At 40.7% G+C, this 21,548-nt stretch overlaps 1 protein-coding gene across 1 annotated transcript in view; it reads left to right on the forward strand.

The window, feature by feature from the left end:
- Nucleotides 1-12,940, forward strand: part of MTBP (Mdm2, transformed 3T3 cell double minute 2, p53 binding protein (mouse) binding protein, 104kDa) — a 100,493-nt gene extending 87,553 nt beyond the window's left edge. Inside the window, exons 18-22 of the mRNA XM_006830678.1 lie at nucleotides 4,010-4,276; nucleotides 8,429-8,672; nucleotides 9,485-9,598; nucleotides 11,077-11,142; nucleotides 12,902-12,940. Coding sequence (XP_006830741.1) covers nucleotides 4,010-4,276; nucleotides 8,429-8,672; nucleotides 9,485-9,598; nucleotides 11,077-11,142; nucleotides 12,902-12,940 — 730 coding nt within the window. The remainder of the gene's footprint in view (nucleotides 1-4,009; nucleotides 4,277-8,428; nucleotides 8,673-9,484; nucleotides 9,599-11,076; nucleotides 11,143-12,901) is intronic.
- The last annotated feature ends 8,608 nt before the right edge of the window (nucleotides 12,941-21,548 follow it).

A 21,548-nucleotide genomic window follows, 5' to 3' on the forward strand; every position in this document is an offset into this window, starting at 1 on the left:
GAATGTTTCACCAAGAGAAAAATTCCACTAGGGGTCTGTGCATAAAAATAATAAAACAACTCTTTGTGGCTCTGCCATCCAAAGAGAGAAAGAAAGAAAAAGAAAAAGAAAAGAAAGTATTTCATTGTTGCTTTGCAAAGACAATGAATTCTTCATGCACAGGTTTTCCCCATGTCTCATTGATTTAATTCCTCGATTAATATGTCCCAATTTATTTATTTTAATTCCTTAATTAATTATGGCTCTGGCCTACCCCAGACCAATTAAATCAGATACCAGTGTTTCTTGAAAGTTCTGCAGATGTATCTAATGTTTAGCCATGAATTGATCACTCTGAAAGCTGATTTCGAAAGCTCCTTAAAACTTTGCATCAGAGATGTTGTTGTTAAGTGCTGTCAAGTCATTCCTAACTCAACAGGACACTTCCCAATCCTGCACCATCCTCATAGCTGTCCCTGTGTTCCAGCCCATTGTTGTAGCCACTGTGTCTGTCCATCTCCATGAAGGGCTTCCTCTTTTTTGCTGACCCTCTACATCTCCAAGCATGATGTCCTTCTCCAGGGAATAGTACCTCATGACAATATGTTCAAAGACAGATTTGCTTGTTCTTCTGGCATTTCATGATGTATTCAGTATTCTTTGCCAATGCTAAGAGGGGCCTTCAAACAGCTTGTAGAAAACTGGAATTAAAAATGAATGGAAGTTTTCCATGAACTTTTACAAACCCCCTACACTCCCCCCATAATTCAAATACATCAGTTCTTTGGTCTTATTTATTCATTATCCTTCTTTCTCACATGTTATGGGGTGATTAAAATGTCATGGTGTGGGTCTGGCACATCTTAGTCTTTGAAGTGACATTGCCGCATCCGGCATTGGCTATTCTCTGCATCCCGTACGGAGAGATTAAACCTGAGCAGGGGCGACGGGAGATGAGAAGAAAAAGGAAGACATGACACAAATGAATCAAGTAAAGTTGGGACTAGGTGGGACGCACTAACTCTGATGGAGAAACTGCTACCCAGACCAAGTGTAGCAAGTTTATTTTATACACATATCAAAGGGAGGTGCTTGGGGCAGGGAAAAGAGAGCAACAACATCTAATGTTGTTTGTGCATGCAGTAAGCGGTACTTGATCAGAAGACTGTAACTTGTGGTGGCTAAGGAAACATTAGAGCAGCTAGATGTTTGTGCAGACTAAGCTGAAGGTCATGGCTGTGTACAAGGAAAACCTTTGCAAGTTCCCTGTCCCCCGAGGCAGCCCTGCAAGTTCTCAGGGGGCAGCTTGACTTGGGTACAGCCCGAGTTTCTGGACCACAACTGTTCAGTTGCAATCTTTTGGTTAAACTGCCCCCAGGTCAGAGACCTTCGGCTTAGCTGCTCCCAACATGACATGTGTTTTCTTTGTAACACGGTAGAGAAGTTTTCTGCAGCAGGTCTGCCCAATGCTTCTTGCGAACAGTGGTATGTGGCAATGGCTATGGTCAGGCTCTGAAGGCACTATATGACTATGGGATCAGCACTGGACTGTGAACCCCAAAGCCAGCAGTTCAAACCCACCAGCCAATCATTGAAAAACCTGTACAGGGTGGCTATGAGTTGGAAGCAACTCGATGACTATTAACAGCAACAACAATGGGACATATTTTGTAGCAGACTATAAGATTTGTTACAGTAGAAAGTAACTAATGAGAATTAAAATTATAGCATCTTACATTTATTGGCTGCTTTGCTTGCCATGTTTTAGGCACTGGTCCTAAATGTTTTACATGCAAAGTCAGTGTTTCAAGCTCACCAGTCGCTCCTTGGAAACCCTCCACAGGGTCACTATGGGTCGGAACCGACTCGATGGCACTTAACAACAACAGCAATTCCGGGAATCTTCATTTTAGTTCTTTGGGATAACAACTCCAAGTCCCATATTACACGTAAGGAAACAGAGCGCATAGCTAACATTAAGTAATGTGGCCGACTTCACAAGCTTACAGTAAGTGGTAGAACACGGATTTAAATCCAGAGAGTCTGTGTGCTCAGAAATCAAATATGATATTTTTATGCAAATAACACACATTATCTGGTTTCTTCCAAACTTCTCAGCTCCTTGAGGCTTTAGTGTCCTGTGTACACTGTTCACACTAATGAGTGTGTGAACGTTATTTACATGGGTGCTTTACATATGAAAACATGGTGTGTCTTTGTGACTGGGAAGATACAATCCTTAAAACCTCTGTTAAACAACTGGATGTTAGAACTTTGGTTGACGTTAAAGTGCCATTGAGTTGGTTCTGACTCATAGTGACCCTCTTTAGGGTTTCAAGGACCCTGTGTTTCAAACCGACATTGCAGTCAAGTGCATATTCTGCTGCACCACACCAGGGCTCTATGACATGACCCTTTACAACTGAACTTACAGATTACAAAATTGATTTCGGGGAGCATCTTGGAATGTTACAGGTGAAAAGAATAGACACTTGGGAAAGGTTTTACTTTTCAAGGGTCCGCTGCCACATGAAGAAGAATGCAGATCAGGATGGAAGGAGGACTCATTAAGAACCTGTGCTATGCAGCTGACAGAACCTCATTTGCTGAAAGCAAAAGGACTTGTAGCACTTACTAATGAAGATAATAGACTACAGCCTTCAGTGTGGATTACACCCCAACATAATACAAAACAGAACCCCTCACAATTGGACCCGCAAGTTACATCATCATAAATGCAGAAAATAATGAAGGATTTCATTTTACTTGGATCCATAGTCAATGCCAATGGATGAGGCAGTCAGGAAATCAAATGACATAATGCATTGGGCACATCTTTCACAAAAGACTTCTTGAAAGCATTAAAAAGCAAAGTTGTCACTTTGAAGATTAAGGTGCACCTGACTCAAGGCATGCTATTTTCACTTACCTCATAATGAATGTGAAAGCTAAACATTGAATAAGAAACACCACAGAAGAATTGGTACCTTTGAATGATGGTGTTGGCAAAGAATATTGAATGTACCATGGACTGCCAGAAGAACAAACAAATCTGTCCCGGAAAATGTACAGCCAGAATGCTCCTTAGGAACGAGAGAGAAGACTCCGTCTCGTTATTTTGGACATGTTATCAGGAATGGCATGTTATCAGTTTGGTTAAGTAAGAGGGTCTGTAAAAAAGAGGAAGACCTTCAACAAGATGCGCCGACGCAGTGGCTCCTGCCATAGTTGGCTCAAATATAAAAACCATTATGAGGAAGGCACAGAAGAGGCAAGGTTTTCGCTCTGTTGTACATGGGGACGCTATGGGTCGGCCACAGCACACAGCAATGACACTGCCACTCAGGTGAAACCATTTGAGGAGGCAGCTGGAGACAAGAACGTGAAGAGGTCTCCAAGGTCACACAGTTGATGGGTGATTTCGTGATACACTGATTCGAGGTCCTAACAACATTGCATTCTGAAGCATTCACTGAGCTCATGTCAGACCAATTCCCTGAGTCAGACTTAGCCAGGAACGAGATGCACAGGGACCCAAGTGTCTGGAGGAAAATCTGTCAATCAATAAAGTGGGATGTGGGTTTCAAAGATAAAGTTCAAAATGTTGTGAGCTATGTTTGGTGAGCCCTTTTATTCTTTGTGTTGAAAAAACTTGCTCTTTCTAACATAAGTCGGCGTTTCACACTTGTTACATACCAGTCATGCTGGAAAATCAGAGGCTGGTAGAGCTTTAAAATGTATCAAAATAGCAACTGTATTATTTTGAAAAGAAACCAGAGGATTAACTTAATCTGTTACCCTGAATGCAGTCAAAAAAGAATCAGATTGTTCTTTTCATTTTTTAAAATCTTTTGCCATGTCACATAGCAGGCTAGAAACAGCTGAACTTAGGAAGGAAGCAGACCAGTCACTGAATGTTGCAGTCTTTAGTAACTTCATTTGCTGTACCTTTCCTTAAAGGTACCTACTTCCCCATTTCCTAATTGGCAGGGAAAAAGCTTTGATTTTAATGATCTTTCCCTCATTTTAGATACTGCTTGGATGACCGAAAAGCTTTAGAAAGAGATGGCGGATTTTCTGAACTTCAGTCTCGTCTTATTCGTTATGAAACTCAAACTACCTGCAGCAGAGAAGGTTTTCCAATACCAACTGTGTTGAGTCCTCTTCCGTCCCCTGCCGTTTTATCAGAGCCTGGAAGTGTCCCTGATGGAGAAGCTGTACAAAGTGAACTTCGAACTGAAGTCTCCCGATTGAAAAGGCGATCAAAGGACCCGAAAAGCCTTTATCCTAAAAAAAGGTGATATGTATTAAATGCACAAAAATAGTATCTTAACAGAAAGCATTGTAGTTTCTAAAGTAACTTTTTTTTTTTTATTAATCTTTCTTAGTTCTCTAGTGTTGCTATGACAGAAAGAGCACAGACACTTGTTAACAGATGCTTATTTTCTCACAACTTCGAAGGTTAGAAGCTTGAATTCAGGGTGCGGGTTCCAGCGGAATGCCTTCTTTCTCTTCCGCACAGAAGGAAGTTCCTTGTCTCTTTTTAGCTTATGATCCCTGGCTATCTTCGTATGACTTGACATCTCTTTTCCATGTCTGCTTCCTTGTTTAATCTCTTTGTTTCTCAGAATTGATTGACTCAAGGCATGACCTATGCTCATTAACATAATAAAGACAGCTCTTTCCCAACTGGGACTGTAAACAGAGGCATAAAGACTAGGAGCTACAACACATATTTTTTAGGGACATAACTTAGTCCAAAACACTCTACCTTTGCCACACAGCTCCAAATTTATGTTCTTGACACATACAAAACATACCCTGTCACACCATCTTCGAAGTCTTTAATCAACTCCAGTTTATGAAGCATGTAAATCAAATCTCGGTAAAACATAGGCATAGTCCATCCTGGGACAAAATGCGTCTTCATCTGTAAACCTGTGAAATCTAGAGTACATGTTATCTGCTTGCAGAGTTCAGTGGGAGAGCAAGTACAAGGTAGACATTTTTATTATGAATTGGAGAAATTAGAGGGATAAAAGGGAGAAGAGGCACAAAGCAGGTCCAAAACCTCGAAGAACAGTTTACATTAGCTCTCAAGACTGGAAGATACTGCTCTGCTCTTTGAGACCAGTAGCCTCCGGCTCCAAACTCTGGTGGATTCTAGGTGGAAGCTCTTAGTTCCTGAGCTTCAGCCCCGCCTTCCAGGCTCAGCATTGGCGTCTCCATTTTCCTAGTCCATCTGATGGGCAGCTCCACCCCTTAGCCCCAGCAACCCCATTCTCCTGCCCCTGGAGCATGACAGCGTCATCCTTCTGGCAGTCGTGAATGGCAGCCTCCCACTCTGGAAGTGAGTGGCAAAGATTCACCTCCGAAACCTAGGAAGCCATGGCCCCACCCATTGAAGCCAACAAGAACCTGCTTCCCATGTTCCTTCCAACATTTCTGCAAATCTTAAAGCTGCTCCAGAGATTGTGTGGACCACCTTCTTGGTGAACTTTCGAAGACATCTGTCCTTAGTGTGTATGGTACAATTTTCCAAATCTTTTAAGTTATGTTTTTATTTTGCACAGCTCTTCTTAAGTTCATCTCTTTCCTCTCACATCTTATAATAAGCAACAAGGAAAAATCACGTGGCTTCTGTAATATCTTCCTTAAAAATTTCTTGAATCAGATATCCAAGCTCATCATTTACAAGTTCTACCTTCCACATAACATTTGAACTATAATTCAGGCAACTCCTTTTCCATTGCATAACAAGCATTGCTCTTCCTCCATTGCCTAGTCATGTGTTCATCATTTGACGTTTACATTTCTGGCATCGTTCTGTTTCTGGTGTCATGTGTAGTCTCTTAAGATGGGTGGGGAACCTCGGACTCCGGGGCTTTATCATTTGGTCTGGCCCTACCAAGGCCACCACAGTTCCAGCCATCACGTTGTTGTATGGCATTGAGTCAGCTCCAATTCATAGTGACCCTGTAGAGGGTTTTCGAGGAGGAGCTGATGAGCTTGACCCGCCAAGCCATCACGTTGCTGTTGTGAAGTGCCGTCGAGTTGGTTCCAACCCATAGCGACCCTATATAGGATTTCCGAGGAGCAGCTGGTGAGCTTGAACTGCTGACCTTGCAGTTCAAACCGCTTTGTAGTCTGGCGCATTAACCCACAGCGCCACACCAGGACTCACATTAGTGGTGAGTTAATGAAATGTTTGACCAACTATAGCAGATTAATTTTTAAGTTGATCGTTTTGTATGGCCTACAAATGATGTTATAAATTATGGCAGAAAAAAAGCTTTTCCACCTGTGCTATAAGACAGTAGGGACTTGCTCTAAGGCTTTCCTTCCTTCTTCACCAGAATTACATCTGACATCCATAATTCTACCAACAGTCTTCTCAAGGAAGCTTTTGCTATCAGACACATTAATAGTCTCCCCACCTCCACACGTTACCTAATTCCAAAACCACTTGCATGTTGTATCTGTTCGTTAGAGCAGCAACCCACTCTTCTGGTCCCAAATTCTGTCATTGGTATCTAGTACTACTGTAATGGAAATACTGTTAAGTGGATAGCTTTATAAACAAATTTATTTTCTGAATTCAGGATGCTCGATCTAGTGGCAGGCTCTGTCTTTCTGTGGGCTCTGGAGGAAGTCTTTGTCTCTTTAGATTTTGCTACTTGGCAGTTTTCGTAGTCTTGGTATGTATCCCTCTCCACCACCTCTCCTCAGCTTGCTTGTTTAATCTCTTTGGTGTCTGAAAAGAGATTGACTTGAGATACACCCTACCCGACACCTGTCTCATAACAACAACAACCCATTCCCAATTGGAATTATAACCACAAGCCTAGGGATCAGGAGTTACAACACATTTTAAAGGGAAGTTGTTCAGTCCCTAACAGTATTTCATATTTTTAAGTTGTTCTCTGGGTAGAGTTTACACTGTTTCACTCCTATAGTAATGATCTTGTTTTTAAGTTATAGAAAAGAGAATTGGCTTGGAAAAAAATTCACTGCTTCTTGCTTTATATGCTAATCTACAGTCCATTAGCACAATGGAATTGTAAGGTTCTGAGCCAGGGAATAATGGAGATGTTATCCAATAGATTAAGCAACTGAGCTGCTCTGTTGAAAAGGGTGCTTAGGGATAGGGGTTTTGTTAGCTCTCTCTTCTGTCTTCTCTCACAGCTTGTTGCTTGCATCGTCCCCTACAGGCGTTTCATTAGGCACTGTTTTTAAAACAGCTTGTTATATATAGAATACAGCTTTAAAACCTGCATAATAATAATACACTATGTGAAAATTTTATAGATACCTTATTATTATTATTCTGACTAGGTAAATATTCGAAGTTGTTGATGTTAATTGCCGTTGAGTTGGTTCGAACCCACAGAGACCCTGTGTAGGGTTTCCGAGGAGGGGCTGGTGAGCTTGAACCGCTGACTTGCGATTCAGTCCGACCTCGTGGTCCAGTGCATTAGCCTACAGCGCCACACCAGGACGCCAGTTAAAAGTTTGTAAAATAAGCACTGTGGCTCCCACTGAATGTGTCTGTATGTAGACACTCCTTCAAGTTTCAGTCCTTAACCATCTAAAGAAAGGCTTAAATTCATATGGCACTACTTAAAAATTTTAACACATTATGAGATAATGTGAAGTTGAAACTTGGAAAAAAATGTTTTTCCTCCATTAAAAACCCCAGATTACTATTTCCCTGATAATGAAGAACTAAATTCTTTTCATGAGACCTTTCTAAGTTCTGGGCAGTCTTTATACCTGATAAAGCCAGGAATGCTAATCCCTTTGCTTTGTAACTGAATTCCTTCTTTCCGGCCTGTGACTGATAGGTATTCTAGAAAACAAAGAACTTGTGACCTGGGGAAGGCAGAAAGAAGGCTGTTAAGACCCTGTTGTGTAAAATGAAACTTCGGCCTTGGCAGAAGACAATGGAAACATTCTTAAAAGATTGAAATGAGTGTTTCTTACAGTTGTATGTATATTTGTTTTAGCACTGTTACATATTTTGCACAGTTTCATAGGTACAATAAGATAAGTGATTTCTTGTTAAAATGATCTTAATAGGAGAGTATAAGTACATATACGTTTGTGTGAGATCATGAGTGTTGAATGTGTAAACAGCACCGTCTTGAATGTCATGACAGACTTACATACAGAATTGTAAACCAGGGAAGAAAAAATGCTAATAGTACTTATTTCCCCATTAACTACAATTCTGTTTTATTACTTACTGTTTTTTAGGTTTCAAGCTCTCATTTGAAGAATGAAAAGAACATTATAATATGTAGACTCTTGTTTAAGGCAGTAGTAGCAAGAACTTCTCGCTGCTTTTCTGGGGTCTCTGTGTGAATGGGTATCTGTGCAGTTAATGCAGAGAGGGGACTTCTTTGCTGACTCACTTGCTGTATGTTCTTGATTTGCTTCCCCACAGTAGACTCGTGGAATCTGAAAGTTCAGATTCTCTTCTTTCTCAGACCAGTGGCAGTAGCTGTCTTCCCCATCCTGTGGTGACATCTCAAAGGGCCCAGGCTAAGCGCTCAGCACCCACGGCTGGTCCATCTGTACCAGTTCCGGAAGGCGCACAAGTCACCGCAAAGGACAGAGCTGCTCGAAAGAGTCTGCCAGAATCAAAAACATCCAGGCGAATGAAGGAATCAAGATCACAGAAACACACCCGGGTAAAGACTTGTGTGCCATCTATTGTTGTTCTGAGCCCTGGTAGCATAGTGGGTTATATGTTAGGCTGCTAACTGAAAGGTCAGCAGTTCGAATCCACTAGCCTCTCCATGGGAGAAAGATGAGACGTTCTGGTCCCATAAAGATTTAGAGCCTGAGAAACCGTATCCAGGGTTGCTGTGAATCGGAACTGACTCCACAGCTGGTAGCAGCCGCAGCAGTAACAGCCTTTGTTCTACAGAGGAAGATATTCCCTGATTGGAAGGCTCCAAAATGTGTGCCTAAAAATTTTATGAATGAAACCAAATGAAGTCTAGAGTATACTTTAAAATCCTCTCGTGCAATCGAAATTGTGGGAAAGTGGGTGAGGGTATAAATGAAATAAGCTTAGCCGTGGATTGACCATTGCTGAGGGTGACTGACTGATAGACGTATTCGAGGTGGGAATTTGCTATACAATATTCTCTTTATTTATTTATTTTTTTGTTTAAAAATTTCCATAATAAAAAATAAATGCACACCTATGTGTCTCTGCTGTGTCTAACATTGACACTCAGATTTTGATTCAGACCTCATGATTTGAATTCCTTTCAGAATGTAGTCCAGTCATCTCCTGGTAACACCTATTACTGGGTGCCTCGTATGACCTTGTAAATGTCCCAGCTCTCTTGTCTTCCCAGTCGTCCTGTCTCAATGAGTATATCCTTATTTAGCTCAGAGAAATGATTGTGTAGTTGACAGGATTGAACGCTAAAGCTGAAATAATTTGTCCCTTTTCCAAGAACTATCAGCCCTATGTTCTGTTCTGTTCAAGATATTGAAAGAAGTTGTCACGGAGACCCTGAAGAAACACAGGATAACTGAGACTCACGAATGTTTCACTGCTTGCAGCCAGCGTCTCTTTGAAATCTCCAAGTTCTATCTAAAGGTATAGTGTCTTCCTACTAATGCCAGAAGTCAGTGTCCTGTTTGACATAAAGTCAAGTTTACTGATTGTTTCTATGCGGATTGCATATAATGAGCTGCTAGATTTTTTAAAAAGTAAAATATAAAGGAGATGGAAAACCAAAAAAAAAAAAAATTTATATGATTTATTATAGTTCTCAGACATAGAAAACGACATTTTAACTGGCACCCCCAATATTTTCCATACTAAATTTTTTACTTAGATTGCTAACAAGGTTCAGAACATGATCAGTTAGTCATTTTGTAGCATAGTAAAGGGATGGCTAGAGTTATTTCTGTGTTGGAACCATTCTCAGCTTGTTGTGAGACACTGTGCAAGTCAGTCACTCAGATGATAGCTTTCTACCCGTGACATCAGAGCTCATACGGCTCGTGAAATGATTTGGTCTGGCCCTGCCAAGGCAAGCACAGTTCCAGCCATCACATGGGGCGAGTTAATATTTGACCGAATATAGCAGGCTGATTTTTAAGTTGATTATTTTGTATGGCCCGCAAATGATGTTACAAATTTTGGCAGACAAAAGGTTTCCACGCGGGCCTTATTAGATGGTGTTCCTGCTGGCCCTAACAGTTTCTAACTTGAATCACAGCTGTACGTGGGGGTCGGGCTAAAATGGCAGGTCACAACAACCGAAAACCAAACTGTACATAATGAGACTGTTCACCTTTGTGGAGAATGTAACCAGTGTTGCTGAACAACTTGTGTAGAAATTGTTGACTAGGAACCTAAACTGCTTCATAACCGTTCACCAAAATCACAGTAAAATGTTACTAAGCAAAACAAACAAACAAACAAACCGGGTGTGAACCAGAACTAAGATTATCAAATGTACTTTAAGTGTTTGGAAAAAAAAACCTCTTTGTTGTACCTTTAATTCATCTGTTAAGGAGAAAACAATGCTATAATTAAGCCAGTGTTAAGAGTTGTTGTTGTTGTTGTTGTTGTTAAGTGCCGTCCAGTTGGTTCTGACTCATAGTGACCCTGTATATGGTTTCTGAGGTTCAGCTGGTAACTTTGAACCACCGATCTTGTGGTTCAGACTGACTTTGCAGTCCAGTGCTTTATCCCACAGCATAGGGTCTATGGTATATCAGTGGTATTGGGACTGTGTGCTGAGAGCTCCATGTGTATATGTATGTATCATCTATCCCTGGGAGTTCTGGTGTGGCGCTGGGGGTCATTGAGCTGGACTGCAAAGTCATTTGAACCACAAGCTTGAGGATTCAAGCTGACCAGCTGCTTCTTGGAAACCCTATAAAGGGTCACTGTGAGTTGGAATCGACGCAACGACACTTGACAACACAGTCTATTCCTTTGACTTTCTTAGTATTGATAAACTTACAGAGGGTTTAGGATAAGCTCAGCTTTATTTTATAATAATGAGTTTTTCAATATAATTTAATGTGCGGTATATAAAATGTTATTTTTTTATCACTTAGGATCTTAAAACGTCACGGGGTCTATTTGAAGAAATGAAGAAAACAGCGAACAACAATGTTGTACAGGCAAGTGAATGAATCCTTAAAACTACACAAAATGAATTTGGTGTTTTATTTCAGGACAGCTATAATGGACTCTGAGTGTGGTGCTGGACTGCAAACCACAAGCAGCAGTTCAAACCCACCAGCTGCTCCTCGGAAGCCTTATTTAGAGTTGATATGAGTCAGAACCAACTCGATGGCACTTAGAAACAACAGCAGCATAATAATATTGGAGTCACGGTGTGGTGCTGTTGAATAAGTACTGGATGGCTAACCAGAAGGTTGGTGGTTCAAACCCACCAGCTGCTCCTTGGAAATCCTGTACAGGGTTGCTATGAGTTGGAACTGACTCGACAGCACTTAACAACAGCAATAAATTTAAGATCCTAATAGGCGTATTCAAACAGAGTGTAGTATTTACCAGTCTCTCTTCAGAAACCCTATGCAGGGTGGCTGTGAGTCAGAACTGAATCGCTGGCACTTATCAGCAGGTTGCTGTATTTTAAAAAGTGTTTCTAAAATGATGCTAAGAAAGAAAAAGAAAACAATAAGTAATCCAACGAACTGGGAAAACATTAGTAAGTTTTGTGTATTTTTAAGTTTTTATTGTGAATTGAGTGATAGTTTACATGGGAGAACATTGGTTTTGCACTCATCATTTCATTGCAGTGATTACAATCTCCTCTGGGTTTTTAAATTTTTTAAAAATTTTTATGTACACAGAAACACTCAGAAATATATAGTCATTTAAACAACCAAAGGGCACATTCTGAAAGCCTGCCTCCTGGCTGCCAGCACACAGCCTTTCTCTTTCTGTTAGCCTAGAGTCCTCAGCTGCTCCTTCTATGTCCCCATCTCTGCCTCCATCTCTGATGTCACTGCTTCTCCGAATAGGGTCCCACATTCCACTCATGCTCGTCTCCCTTAATAGTCCTAGGGTTCTCTGTTCCTGGACTGTAAGATTAACTACTCCCCTGTTTTTGTTACAAAACTTCTACCTTTATTGCTGTAACAGTAGCAATTAGCCATGATAACAGTTACTCCTATTGAATCCAGAGGATCTTTTCCCCATCTCCTTTCACCAGACCCATCTAGACAAGATGGAAAAAAACTATTCAGTGGGGACTCTACCTTTCCCTGCACACTCTAAAACTAAACTCCCTCTTGAAACCTTGTAAGCCAGCTACTTTGTGCCTTTATGTTGTTGTTATGTGCCGTGGAGTCAGTTCCGATTCATAGCGACCCTGTACACGGTTTCTGAGGCTGTAAATCTGTACGGGAGCAGAAAGCCTCACTTTTCTCCCGCGGAACAGCTGGTAGTTTTGAACTGCTGACTTAGAGGTTCGCAGCCTGATTCATAACCACTACGCTACCAGAGCTCCTTTGTGCCTTTATAGCACCCCCATTTTAGGTAGCCAATGTCTGAGTTGCCTGTCCCTATCAACCCTATATTAGTTTAGTAAGTTTTTGAGAACTGCTTTCAATGTTTAGTGTAATTTTTTCTTCCAACACTTTTGAAGACATATTTTCACCTAAAAGTGGGGAAGTGGAGCAGAACTTTCATTCTGTCCAGTGAAAACAATATTGTTCACTGCATTAGAAATTCAGCAAAAAGGACTCTTAAGTTCAAACATAAAATGTATTTTTAGGTTGACGATTTGGCCAGGTCACTTTTTATTGAAAGGCGTTTTTATGCTCTTTTGAAGTTTTAGTAAGCTCTTTTTCTAGTACTTAAGTTTTTGATAGAGCTATTCCACAATCAGTTTTTCTTTTCTCTCCCTAGGTGATTGAATGGGTTTTAGAAAAGACAAGCAAGAAATGACACAGAATCATTCTCTGTGACCAGTTATTAACTAGTTTGGAAATTAAACAAATGTTAGGCCTTATTCATCGAGTAGGTGCTGGCTTTCTGAAGAATTTCATAAGTATTCTGTATTTAATGTGGATATTGGGATGTTCAGTTAATGTATTTTTAATTGTATACTTATTTTATACAGTTTCATTCTATTATTTTTAAAGCTAATATTTTATATGTTTTAAAATTTTTACTTTGCTTATCTAATTATTGCAATAAATGGAAAAACAATATTTCTTTAAATGTTTTTATTGTTGTTATTAAGTGCTGTTGAGTCCATTTCGACCCATAATGACCCTATATAGGGTTTCCAAGGAGCAGCTGGTGAACTTGAACCACCGACCTTGCAGTTCAAACAACGTTGCAGTCTGATGCATTAGCCCACAGCGCCACACCGGGACTCCTGGTTGTTTTCTTGTTAGGACTACTTAAATCCCTGTATGTTAAGTGGGATAATTCCAAGGTTTTCTCCAAAGTGTCCCAACAGCATAGCTTATGTAATTGCTCCCAATTTAGAAACTGTTGGCAAATAAATTGACACAGGTAACTGTTTTCCAGTCTCCCTGCCCCAGGGCCCTCACTTGGAGCTATTAGTGTTTAGTTAGGATCAAAATTAAGAAAGAGCAGAGAACTGTGGAAATATGACACACAGAAAATGACTGGAATTATAGATAAGACTCCCAAAAAAAGACTGTCTCCCTTTCAAAAATACCTTTTTCCCATAGTAGAAAATGGAACTATTTTTTTTTAAATTTTCAAAATTTATGTCCTATTCTCTGTGTGTGTGAAGCGTGCTTTTTGCTGAATATGTTCTGAATTTTAGGACATACTAGATTGTAGTTTTAATGACTACATAATACAGGTAATTCATCATTTGTTTAACCAGTCTCCCACTGTTGGACATATAGGTCCAGTTCATCTCTTGTATAAATAAGACTTAAATGACTCTTACATCTTTAGTACAACTGTTTAGATGTGGAGTTTGTAGGTCTTATGCTGGACAATGAGTAAGGAAGACAGAAAAAGAATTGATGCATTCGATTTATGGCTTTGGGAAAGGATCCTGAATACATCTTGGACTGCCAGATGAACGTCTTGGAAGAAGTTCAGCCCGAATGCTCCTCAGAAGTGAGGATGGTGAGTGGGTCATCTTGATAGCATGTACCTTTGGACATGTCATCTGAAGGAACCAGTCCCTGGAGGAGGACATCATGCTTGGTACAGTAGAGTATCAGCCAAAGAGAAGAAGGCCCTCAGTGAGATGGATTGACATAAGAGTTACAACAACAGGGTTAGGACCAGGCAGTGTTTCACTGTGTTATATCCAGGTTCCCTGTGAGTCAGAACCAACTCAGTGGAACATTTCTTTATATTTATATTTTTGTAATTTTATAATTATATAAAAGAAATATCATTTCTTTATAATACAAGGGGAACTCTCTGAATCCCTGAAGTGGAATGAGCAAACCATTCCATTGCAAACATGGGATATTTATTATGGAAAAGACAGATTTCTTTGGGGGGAGAGCCCAGAATAATGGGATTGGTTATTATTCTCTGGTAGCTGAAATGCACTCCCATCAAAGAACAGTCCCTGTGTTGGATTTAGGATGGGTGACCTTGCCAGTTGAATTTCAGAAATGCTAATGACTAGTCCCTTCAAGTGTTGATGACAATGGCTCTGCTCCTGCTGCTTCATTGTATGTTGAATGTCTTCTAGACAGACATTCCATCTAGGCTGGTCCTGTGACTTGTTCTGACCAGTAGAATGTGGCGTAGTCACACGTAGTGTGAGATGGAAGCTGCATTTTGAGGGCCTTGTGGATCTCCCACATAGGAGAGCCAGCTTAGCTCACTATGGGATGAAAGGCTGCATGAAAGAACAGGTGCCCAGCTAACAGCCAACACCAACACCGATGGCCAGACATGTGAGAGAGGAATCTTGAGCCTTGCAGCATAGCAGACATTCTAGCTCACTGCCTACAGCTGCATGTCTGAGCCTAAGCGTGAGTTGCATGTGTGAGCAAACCCCTTAGGAGACTGCTCTGCCAACCCACTGAATCATGAGAAATGATTATTGTCTTTAACCACTAGGTTTTCTGTGGGTTTCGTTGTTGTTGTGTGATGGAGTGATGTGACCCAGTTGCTTCTAGGCCCCGCCCAGGACTCATCTGCATAACCAGGATGACAGCTGCCGCTGCCCTGTGTGTGTGTGTGTGTGTGTGTGTGTGTGTGTGTGGCGGGGGTGGGGGTGGTTAGGCCTAGGACAAGGAGAAAGGCTTAGTCTAGTTGTTAAGGTTACAGTTAAGTTTAAGGATTATTTTAGTAACAATTTTTATGGTTGCTTGTTTTACCCGGAAGCCCTGGTGGTATAAGGCTTACACAATCAACTGCTAACAGAAAGGTGGAATGTTGTTCTCTGATCTATACGGCCACTAAGAGTCAGAATTGAAACCGTGGCAACAAATTTGTGTTTTGTGTTTTGTTTTGCCTAAATATTAGATTCCATTCACATCTAGAAATTCACTGACGAGCAAAACATTTAAAAGGCTACAGAGCATGTCATTTGTTCAGGCCGTAGTGTGAAGCCACTTTATCTCTGGACTAGATTTCCTTTTTTCATGAGAGTCAGAAAACTTACTGAGGAGGAAAGGAAGACTTTTCTTCTCACCTGCCCTCAGGGACAATGCGGTCTTTCCCTGGACATTGCCTTTGAATTTTTAGGAGGAAACATACTTAGTCAATCCCAAGATTTAGAATTGAAAGTTGCTGAAAATGGAGCTGGCTTTGTTTGTTGGGAAGAACAAAGTTTTCTTTCACTCACAGTGCCAGGCCCTGGTTTAGGGCAAGGCAGAATCCTAAAGCCGGATGGTCCCCACCAATGAGATGGCACTTGGAGTTGGGGCTCTTCCTCCTGGTGTTACCACAACCAGTGGCTACTCTGACTGGGCATTGGTTCCCTTCGGCTCCAGCCCAGCTCTGCCCCACACTGCTTGCTGTACCACTTGTCTGAGCTGTGTGCTCCGCATAGAGTCATAGACTTTTCTAAGGAAAAACCCTATTGATGGCCAAGGAATAAAAAATGGACAAAAAATAAAAGGCAGAAAGAAAGATCCCTGATGCTTTCTGTTGTCCCACAGATGTGACTCCACACCCTCCTGGGACATGCCTTAGTTATTCTAATGAGACATTAGATGCCTTTCCCCTAGTGAAGCCACACCCAGTGTGATTTAGGCCACGGGAGTGACATACTCCCTGACTCTGGGCATGCATTCAGATAATTGTATTCAAGATTTGATCTGAACACTATCCATGAAAAAGAAACTTTAAAAGGGGGAATTTAAAAATACTTATTTAATTAAATGTCTTCAAGTTGGTTTCCAACTCATAGTGACCTTGTATAGGGTTTCCGAGGAGCAGCTGGTGGCCTTGAACCTCCGATCTTGCATTGGAAACCGACCTTGCGGTCCAGGTGCTTATCCTACAGCACCACACCAGGACTCCTAGTTAACCATAAGAGGCTTTTAATAAAAATGTATCCCTCCAGCCATCTCTCTATGTAAGTATGTTATGTGTGTGTGACCGTGTGCCATGCCCCTTCTTTATAAGTAGCCTTGATGTCCCCTTTGCTGTCATGAAGGTAATTGAATAAATGGTGGTCTTAACCCCATTTGCCTAGAAAACAAAAGGCAAGGGTGAGTGTGGATGCTTTCTGGAAGGTTCTAGCCCTGGGCTCTGGAGTCCTGGTATGGTGCTGTGGACTAATGCGCTAGACTACAAAGTCAGCTTAAACCACGGGGTCAGCGATTCAAGCTCACCAGCTGCTCCTTGGAAACCCTATACAGGGTTGCAATGGGTTAGAACCAACTCGAGGGTACTTCACACCAACAAGCAGCCCAGGGCACCTTGTAAGTGAAGGGAAAAAGAGGAAGCTTGAGAGAATTACAAGGTGACACACTCACTGGTCGCTGTTTGAGGCCCAAGAGACAGGCAGGCACTCAACTGGTGTCTTCAGCTATGTGGCTGTGTCTCAGGACATGGTGACTGGAAAAGCCAGGCCTCAGTAGTGCATGGGGAAAGGAAGACTTCATCTGCTAAGGATCCTTTCTGGAGCCCTGGTGTGGCGCTGTAGGATAAGCAATGGACTACAAGGTCGGTTTGAACCACAAGGTGGCAGTTCAAACCGACCAGCTGCTCTTTGGAAGGAAACCCTCTACAGGGTCACTAGGAGTTGGAATTGACTCAACGGCATTTCACAACAACAGCTTTGGCAATGAGTTTGGTTTTGGGTTTTAACTGAATGGTGAAAAGTTTTTTAAAAGGAAATTAATTTTAAATAATATATTTTTAACATATGCATTTTAATATAGTGATGCAGGCACACACTAGAAGACACAATGAAGTAGTCAAATGTTTGATTTTTAACTATATTCACCTCAGATGAGACAGATGTAAATAGAGTCAGAGGCAGGTGTTTTGTACTGATGTCTCAACTACTGCGTTGCTTTTGGTGATCTGGTATAAAAAATGTGAACGAGTCTTTGCAATACCCTAAGCAACACAAAAACCCGACTCTTTTACATAGATGGTAGTTGCATTTGTATGGAATTCACAATGTAGTGAATTGGTCCAAAAATGTAAAATGTTTTCAAATGTGAAACAGTCAAGGTCTGTTGTTAAATGTTGAGTCAGTTCTGGGTCCAATTCATACCAATCCTTTATAGGGTTTCCAAGTAGCAGTTGGTGAGTTTGAACCGCTGACCTTGTGGTTCAAACCGACCTTTCAGTCCAGTGCTTTATCCCACAGCAACACACCAGGACTTCATACGCTAAGTTATGAGTGTGTAAATGTCTGTTTTCTAATCACTAGGTATTGTGGTGGTATGCCATGGAGTCGGTTCTGACTCATAGTTATCCTGTATAGGGTTTCCGAGGCTGTAAATCTTTACGGGAGCAGAAAGCCTCATCCTGAGGAGTGGTTGGTAGATTTGAACAGCTGACCTTTTGGTTAGCAGCCTAAAGTGTAATCACTATCCTACGAGGGTTCTTAATCACTACATGTGACATTTTCATCTTAGTAGGAGGGACCAGTGTCTGGTGAAGGACATCATGCTTGGTAAAGTAGAACCTGAAAAATGGAAGACTTTTAATGAGATGGATTCACAAAGTGGCTGTAAGGCCGCTGCCCACACAGAGGCCGCCTGGGGCCTCTGTCACAATCACGAAACCACCAAGTAGTTGATCATGTTGTATATTTGTAATGTAACATAAACTCCACTGGAACTCAGAGGTGAATATTTATTTAATGCATATGTAAATTTTACATGATATTCATAAGCACATTTTGAAAACTCAAGATACACTCATCCCAGCCCTCTTCAGGTGGAACATCTAATATTTATAAAATGGGTCAGAAAGGCCCGCCTGTTAATTTTAGGTGAATCTCTTTATCATTAAGGTCATTATTTCTGACTCTCAGCCAAGGAGCATCAATAACGTTTACAACACAGGGACATATTTGAAGCATTTTAATCTTATCAGGTAATGGGATTAATTCCATAGTTTTCCCTTGATACTTCTCAGTGGACCTGTATAGTTTTGTTTCTCCCACCTGGTTCAAGTAAGAAAAGTTGGCACCTGTACTCGTTGTTATTGTTGTTGTGAAGTGCCCTCGAGTTGGCTCCGACTCATAACGACCCTGTGTAGGGTTTCCGAGGAGCAGCAAGTGAGCTTGAACCACCGACCTTGCAGTTCAAACGGCTTTGCAGTCTGACGCATTAACCCACAGCACCACACCAGTACTCTTTAGGGCTTCTTTAAATCTGCCTGATGGTTTAAGGAGACTTCATCACACCCAAGAGTTCATCTAATCACAACTACTGACCAATGGGCTGCTTCCCACAAAGAACAAATGAAAACATCAGTCATATTTTACTGGTTTTTTGTTTAAAGACAAACACTGTGAATTTAATAATTCATCCGTTCCAATAGGAAATGAATTGGGCACAGAGTGAATGAGACAAAAGCAAGTTTCCCCTAAGAGACCTAGAGTTAACAATACGTAGGTGTGGTCTGAACTTACACTTGGGGCTTTCACACTAACACAGATACAGAGACAAGATTCAAATCTACGGTGTAAAGTCATGTGTGGGCTTCAAAATGAGAAAAAAAAGCAATTGAAATTGAAAGAAAGAAAAGAAAAGATGCATATACACAATTCTCTTAGTAAAATTTTCTATTTCCGCCTAATAATACATCTTAGTTTACTTCAGAAAATATTTAAATTAAATTTTTATAAATGCAGAGACTGTCATTTCTGATGAACCCCACCTAGATATTAATTAACCCAAAATTTAAGTGATGAATAAATGATAGTTGTAATTATGATCATTTTGTCTATAAATATATAATAGAATCTTTGCAACTTAATTATGAGTAATTAACTCATACTTCATGTAGTACTGAGCACCTTAGATTACATATTCTTGAATTAAACTATTGGTATTAACATGTATTTTAATATGTCATTTATAATATGCAAGTACAATAATCGTGTATAACAACATTCCAGTGATTTTGAAAATATATAATGAAAGAGCGCAGTATGATTTACAAATGCATCAAAACTTTCCTATAATATTCAGGCTGGGGCTTCATTCTTCATCATTTTAAAATAGGAAACAAAGAAAGCAAAAAAATGTCCTAAAGCTGTGTTTTCAAAAAAAAAAAAAATTTTAATAATAAAAACACTAGCTTCACAAGATGTTCTATTACAAAGGCATTCTGTAGGTAAGTGTGGATTATGGCACACCATAATCTACTATATAGATTAAAGTCTTTGAGGGGATTTGCATAAAATCATAAACTCAATTTACCATGTTTCACTGGAGCATTTAACAAACATTTTTGATTACCTTATTTTTCCACCTTCCCCAAAACACCACTCAATCAGTGCCCCTTGGAATTAGTGTTACATGGTACATACTTTGGAGAAATTCTGATCTAAAGTAAAACTTTGCAACTCAATAAATATATACATCTGAGTGACCAAGACAAATTCCTTTAAAACAGTGTCACTTTTGAAAGCTCTCTGCATAGGGTTTTTGCTAAACCACAGGTCTAGCCCAGAACTTCTTTCCATATACAAATGACAAGAGAAAGAAGTGATTAAAAATGTTTTCAGAAATCTACAGCTGATTTTCCAGGTTTGAGAAAAGTGATTCCAAAATCAAGTACTAGGTACTATTTTCAGTGAATGAAAATTCAGAAGCATTAAATCAATAATGTCCTATGTCCTGTCTGAAAATATTCTTGTAGAAAAATAGCAAGTCACTGTATTATTTCCCTGGAATTCTGAAAGAACTGCAGATGCTACCCATAGGTTTGTTTATAGTGCTGGATCTATGGGTAAACCCCAGCAACCCCCAGAATTAAATGAGGCTGCACTCTTAACTTGTTTCAAAATGCATGCATACAAGCACAGGCAGAAACCAGTGTCCCTAAGTGCTCAGTACTTCCACTGAAAACCACAAGATGGAGAAAATTCCTTAACCTCAGCCACGTGAGTTGTTCTATGTATTTATATATATCGGATGAAAATCTTTTTTTTAAATACCCATAATATGTTTTCTATAAATAAAGCTATCAGTCTTGGCTGTAGCAGACCTTGGTGTGAGTACCCGCAATGAATCGACTCTCACGTACACAACTCTTAGCAGAGCTTTGCAATTTCAGCTATCTACTTTGGCTCAGATTAGTATCTGATGTTTTATGTAATTCCTGCTTAGCATATGCTAATGAGAACAATTCTGAATCTCTACATCTTTGCAAAATAATTCATTAAAGAAAAAACAAAACAAAACAGGGACAGATGTTTCACACTTAAATAAAAAGTGGGTTTCAATCTGAGGTACTCTTCTCTCCTTACCCAGGGAAAAGTACTGAATTAGAAGCAGGAACTAAATCCCAATCAAACAATGGATCATTGTTACTGGATGGTGGGGGAGAAGAGGTGAAATGTCAATTTCTCATCTGTTCAGTCCTTGCTTACCTGGGTGAACCAGTTGCCTAGAAACTGGTATGATTAAGATCTTCACACACTGTGCCAATGGTGGTGGCCTTGCTGGTCATTTAAAAGCTAACTGTGTGTTTCCGATCGCCCTCATCCCCTCTTGTTGTTGTTGTTGTTAAGTGCCGTCAAGTCGGTTCCGACTCATAGCGACCCTGTACAGGGTTTCCGAGGGTGTAAATCTTTACGGGAGTAGAAAGCCTCATCTTTCTCCCGCGGAGCGGCTGGTAGTTTCGAACCACTGACCTTAAGGTTCGCAGCCCGATTCGTAACCACTACGCTACCAGAGCTCCTTCTAAAGTAACAGTTTTATACTGATGTTCTTTCTGGTGGTTCTTTCCAGTAGCCATTGTACTTGTTGAAATGGACCCAAGTGTCTGGGGCAGTTACACACAACTCTGGAGACCGCGTGCTGACGTGGCATGTCCCATTGGATGCGCTGCTCACTAGGCATGTTTCAGTACCATCTCGGGCCCCCCTTCCTCAAAGGCAAGTCGCCCTCTCTGC

Source organism: Chrysochloris asiatica, unplaced genomic scaffold (assembly GCF_000296735.1).
Source record: "Chrysochloris asiatica unplaced genomic scaffold, ChrAsi1.0 scaffold00001, whole genome shotgun sequence".
Lineage (NCBI taxonomy): Eukaryota > Metazoa > Chordata > Mammalia > Afrosoricida > Chrysochloridae > Chrysochloris > Chrysochloris asiatica.